This window comes from Gekko japonicus, unplaced genomic scaffold (genome assembly GCF_001447785.1).
Source record: "Gekko japonicus isolate JY-2015 unplaced genomic scaffold, Gekko_japonicus_V1.1 scaffold5457, whole genome shotgun sequence".
In the NCBI taxonomy this organism is placed as follows: Eukaryota; Metazoa; Chordata; class Lepidosauria; order Squamata; family Gekkonidae; genus Gekko; species Gekko japonicus.
In genome coordinates, this window is record NW_015162643.1 from 34,041 (window position 1) to 39,928 (window position 5,888).

At 47.6% G+C, this 5,888-nt stretch overlaps 1 protein-coding gene across 1 annotated transcript in view; it reads left to right on the forward strand.

Moving 5' to 3' along the window:
* Positions 1–2,821: 2,821 nt before the first annotated feature.
* Positions 2,822–5,888, forward strand: part of EXOSC3 (exosome component 3) — a 13,089-nt gene continuing 10,022 nt past the window's right edge. The window contains exon 1 of the mRNA XM_015406512.1: positions 2,822–3,137. Coding sequence (XP_015261998.1) covers positions 2,844–3,137 — 294 coding nt within the window. The 5' untranslated portion in view covers positions 2,822–2,843. The remainder of the gene's footprint in view (positions 3,138–5,888) is intronic.

Genomic DNA, 5,888 nt, shown 5'->3' on the forward strand with positions numbered 1-5,888 from the left:
TACCCATTTACCTAATTGCCCCGAGGGGCTTTCGGACTGCTGGGTTGGCAGGAGCTGGGGCAAGGGTCGGGAGCTCACCCCGACCACGGTGGTATTCGAACCGCTGTTACAGCTGTTTGAGATGACTATTTCTACAGGCATTTAACTGCCTGTGCCACCGCCCCCTTTGAAGGTCAGTAACAACACCTTGAAATGGATCCGGTACATAAGAACATAAGAGAAGCCAACGTTGGATCAGGCCAATGGCCCATCCAGTCCCACACTCTTGTGTCACACAGTGGCCAAAAATGCCAGGTGCCATCAGGAGGTCCAGCAGTGGGGCCAGGACACTAGTAGCCCTCCCACTGTTGTCTCCCCGCCCCCCCGCCCCCAATTGGGAGCCAGTGCAATTTGCGTAGCACTGCACAGGCAATACAGTCAGCAAGCGGGGACTGAAGTTCAGTGCCCCTTGTGAATATAAGACTGGCTTGATGGTAGATGCATATATTTTGTTTTTCCACTGTCAACCAGATGGTGTCGCTGCAGCTTAATAAACCAGGAACAGACAAGTCCCTAATCTGTATCTCTGCTAAACTAGAAAGCTGAAGTTAAGGCAGTTATTAATATTTACAAAAATAATTTAAAATATTTGATGGAGCAAGTGGGCTTGTGTCCACTCTGGGACTGAGCCGTCCGTGCATAGCTTATTTTTATTACAGGAATGTATAGTTTAAGTTGTAGGCAGTACTGCATTTTGAAATCTATGTGACTTAATAGTGTTTAACATGATAATATTGAGTTTGCTCAAGGTACGTGATAGACTGGGAGGAGAGCAAAATGGTAGCACATGATTTGCCTGCAGAAATCCCCAAGTTAAATCCACAGCAACTCCGGTTGAAAGGCTCTCCTACAGAGAAAGACCTCTGGGTGAAGATTTCTTAGCAGTGGAATAAGCAGCCTTGGGCTGTGCTGTCCAGTGGTTTGAGTCTGTAGTGTGCCAGATTGATATGTAAACTTTCCAGAACAACTCCCCCCCCACACACACAAATACAGAAACAATGGAAACTGGTTTCTGGCCCAGCCTAGAGTTCTTTTATTGCTGTAACAATATGAAACGTATCATTTATAACTAAGGGAAAGTCTTTTGAAAAGCCCTTATAGACTAATTGCCCTTGAGCATATGCAGAAGGAAAAGCTGCACTCATCCAGATGTGCTGTGGAATGAATGCAGAGTCCTACACCTATGTTTGCCAACGCTGGGTTGGGAGATTCCTGGAGACTTGGGGGCAGAGCCTGGGGAAGGCGGGGTTTGCGGAGGGGAGGGACCTCAGCAGCATATGATGCATTGAGTCCACCTCTCAAAGTAGCCATTTTCTCCAGGGGATCTGATCACTGTTGTCTGGAGATCAACTGTCGTTCTGGGAGATCTCCAGGCCCCACCTGGAGGCTGGCAACCTCTACCTTCTTTCCACCAAGTCTGCCTCCCTAAGGTAGGGTGGCCCCAGCTGGCTGCCTTATTTCTCTCTTTTGGCTGACTCAGATGTACCACACACACTTTTGCAAAAATAGCTGCCCTAGTTTAAGGGTAGAACTCCTTCTGATGGTACAGAGTAACACACACACACACAAACATTTTCACAACACATTGTAGTCACAACGCTTTGCGATGCAGCAGCTTCATAAACAGCAGCTAGAACAACAATTCAGCTGAAGTGTTTATGGACTGGCATCTTTTGCTTCTGAAGATGGCCCAAAGTAACATTCAGAATGTGCCAGGAAAAAGAAAAGTCCTTTCAGTCGACAACTGCCATCCTGTGCCACAAAAAAATCCAGCCCTTACTACCAAACCCCCAATCCTTCCATGTATTTGCTGGGAACTGAATTTATTTTCATGTAACAAGAACAGCCAGGTTTTGATAGGCAGGAATTAGTATTGCCACCTCCAGGTTGGGAAATACCTGTAGATTTTTGGAGGCAGAGACTGAGGAGGGAAGGGTTTAGGGAGAGGAAGGACTTCAGTGCGGTAGAATGCCCTCTAGCCCACCTTCTACAGTGGCCATTTTCTCCTAGGAACTGTTGCCTGAAGATCAGTTGTAATCCCGGGAGATCTCCAGCCAGCCACAACCTGGAGGCTGGGAGCCCTATGTGACAGGTCTTGATTAAGCCTGATAGCCATGAATCAAAATACACAAATCCACTATTTCAATATAAACCTGGTTTGTGCACATTAGTTTGTCTCTCTTTAAAATGGAGCTGCGGTGGCTCAAGTGGTTAAGACGCTGAACTGCAGGTTGTGGACGGTCGGTAGTTCAGCAGTTCGAGACCCGAGTGTGCCGCATGACGGAGTGAGCTCCCATCTCTAGTTCCGGCTCCTGACAACCTAGCAGTTCGAAAGCAAGAAATTGCAAGTAGATAAATAGGGACCACTTCGGTGGGAAGGGAACAGCATTCTGTGCGCCTTGGTGTTTAGGCATGCCAGCCACATGACCACGGAAACGTCTTCGGACAGCGCTGGCTCTTCGGCTTTAAAACGGAGATGAGCACCCTAGAGTCGGACTCGACTGGCTTTCGAGCAAGGGAACCTTTACCATTTTAAAATACATAAAATTCTCTCCCTGTTCTTTCTTTCTCTCTCTGTAAATTGGATTACATGATTCTCCTTAGTAGAGTTTGAAGTTCTTCCAATGGGGTTCATCCTATTAACAGCAGTAGGGTCACTTAGGGCCTGATAGTACTACACGCATGCGCTATGGATCGTCCGGGTGTTCGCGAGCTTCCGGCAACAATGAGGTCGAAGGGGCTGGGGGCGCATGCGCAGTTGCTTAAGCCCCGCCCATGAGAAGGCAGCGGCGGCGGGTCAAATAATGGCGGCGAGCGCGCCGCGTTTGGCCGAGAAGCGCGTTGGCCAGGTGGTGATGCCCGGGGACGTGTTGCTCCTTCCCGCCCAGCCTGACGCGGATGGCGAGCGGCTCCGTCTCGCTCCGGTCGGGCCTCAGAAGGGGCGGCTGGTCTGCGGGCCGGGGCTGCGGCGCGGCCCGGAAGGCCTGCTGGTCACCAAGTGCGGCCTCCTTCGGTATCGGGGTCCCGCCGGGCAAGCCGGGGGCGGGACCGGAAGTGGCTCCGGGGGAACGTATTGGGTGGACTCCCAACAGAAGCGGGTAAGGAAAAGGGAGGTGGCGGAGGAGGGGAGCGTCTGCGCACGCGTGCTTGAGGGGGTGGCTAGGGCTGCCCGTTGTGGTGCCTGTTTTCGATGGGTGACAAAACGTTTTGAGTCCACAGCGGCACCTTTAAGACCAACAACAATTCGTTCTGGGCAGAAGCTTTTGTGTGCATCCACGCTCCTGCAGAAGTTCAGGCGTTCTTCTGGTCCACCAAATTTGTTGTCGTTTAAACCTGACTGCATGAAATGGGATCTACAGTTCAAAAAAGTCGTTCTTATATATGGGAACAGATCTGATACTAAAATAGTATGTTATTATGTTTATTTATTATTTATTTATTTAATTCCACTTATACCCCGCCCTCCCCGCGTACGGGCTCAGGGCGGCTATATGTTATATCATAAGAACATTAGAGATGCCAATGTTGGATCAGGCCAAAGGCCCATCCAGTCCAACACTCTGTGTCACACAGTGGCCAGAAATACCAGGTGCCATCAGGAGGTCCAGCAGTGGGGCCAGAACACTAGAAGCCCTCCCACTGTTGCCCCCCCCCAGCACCAAGAAGACAGAGCATCCCTTGCCCCAGACCGAGAGTTCCTATCTATACCTTATGGCTCATAGCCACTGATGGACCTCTGCTCCAGATGCTTATCTAATTCCCTTTTGAAGCCGTCCATGCCTGTAGCTGCCACCACTTCCTGTGGCAGTGAATTCCATGTGTTAATCGCTCTTTGGGTGAAGAAGTACTTCCTTTTATCCGTTCTAACCCGACCGCTCAGCAATTTCATGGAGTGCCCACGAGTTCTTGTATTGTGAGAAAGGGAGAAAAATACCTCTTTCTCTACCTGCTCTTTCCCATGCATAATCTTATAAACCTCAATCATGTCACCCCTCAGTCGTCGTTTCTCCAAGCTAAGGAGCACGAAGCGCCTTAACCTTTCCTCATAGGGAAAGTGCTCCAACCCTTTTATATCTGTTGATGTTTGAGGACAACTTTGTTGGGGATTAACTGGCTGGTTTGAAATGTTGGATTCTCAGAACTGTTGTATAATGTTATGTGGGTATTGTACATGTTATATGTTATATTTGATTTTAATAAACATTTTAAAAGCAAAAAAAAGCTTATACCTTGAATAAAACTTCGTTGGTCTTAAAGGTACCACTGTGGATGCAAAACTTTGTTCTGCTATTACAATGTGCGTCTGTGAACAAGCCCTTTTGGCTTGTGGGTGGCTTCCGGACCTGGTCTTTCTCCTGTCCCCAACAAAAAAAGGATCCACCTGATCTGGGAAAAGTCTCCATGGGGGTTGGGAAGTACAAACACCCGCAGTGGACTTCCTTGTTTGCATCTTTATAATCCTGCATTGTGCATTGCTCGTGCTATGCCTGCCTGGTCAGTTTCCTGCCAACTTGGCATTTATTTTGGTATTTCTGCTCCTGGCGCATTGTTATTGGCACTCAGTTTTGTATTCCTAGTTCTAAGTAGGGTTGCCAACTCCAGCCAGAGAAATTCCTGGAGCATTGGAGACAGTGCCTATAGTGGGGGGAAATTACAGAAGGATTTCACCTCGTGCAGTGATGGCAAATCTTTTAGAGACCGAGTGCCCAAACTGCGACCCAAAACCCATTATAATTTAACTTGAATACTGAGGTTTTACTTTAGAAAAAACAAATCGTACATTAACTTAAGATGACCCAAACAAAGTAAGGAAAGCAATCCCAAATGCTTTCATTTACTTAAAACTATTTGGCAGAGAATTCGACCCTTTAATGATGGTCTGGGCCTGGCTGGGGCGATGGCATGCGTGCCCACCGAGATGACTCTGAGTGCCACCTCTGGCACCCGTGCCATAGGTTCGCCACCACTGACCTAGAGAGTGAAGGATTTCTATAGTCAAACTGGTCTCTGTAGTCTGGAGATTTAATGTAATGCTGGGAGAACTCCCGGCCCCACGTGGAGGGCGGCAACCCTGTTATATTTTATGCTCTATGTCCACAGTGTTGGCTGCACTGTTATTCAGTTTGATACTCCCGTTGCATTGTTCAGTTGACGTCCTATACTACACGATTCTTTTCTGCTGTCAAGTTGTGGCTGACTTATGGTGTGATCCCATAGGGTGTTCAAGGCAAGAGACGTTCAGAGGTGGTTAGCCATCGCCTGCCTCTGTGTAGTGACCGTGGTATTCCTTCGTGGCATCTGATCCAAGTACTAACTAGGGCTTGACCCTGCTTAGCTTCTGAGACCTGATGAGATCAGGCTAGCCTGGGCTATCCAGGTCAGGGCGTGATGACGGTCCCCTCTCCTTCTGTACTCTGCAATCTGCCTCGAGTCTCAAGTGAGAAGGGTGGACTGTCAATAAATCTAAACAAATAGAAGTTATCCTTTTTTCATAAGCATTTTATTCCAAATTAGAAAGGAGCGTGCTCGCAGGGTGGATCTAATCTAATCTTACATCATGCCCGCGGGACTGCCTCTCTGTCCGAACCCACAGCTTACAACGAAGTACACCCATTCAGGAACGGTTATACTTTTCCCAGTAACATTTTATTGGTATAATACAATAGTATTAAGAAAGCATAACAATCACATTTTTATAACATTAGCCAAGTCCATAATGAACTAAAGAACAGTTAAACATATTAACCAGTACAATATGAATAAAAAATGTAAGCATTGAAAAATGATGTATAATTCAATAAACTTTGGAACAAAATACCTTGTTTTTACAATGTATTCTAATTAAAGCC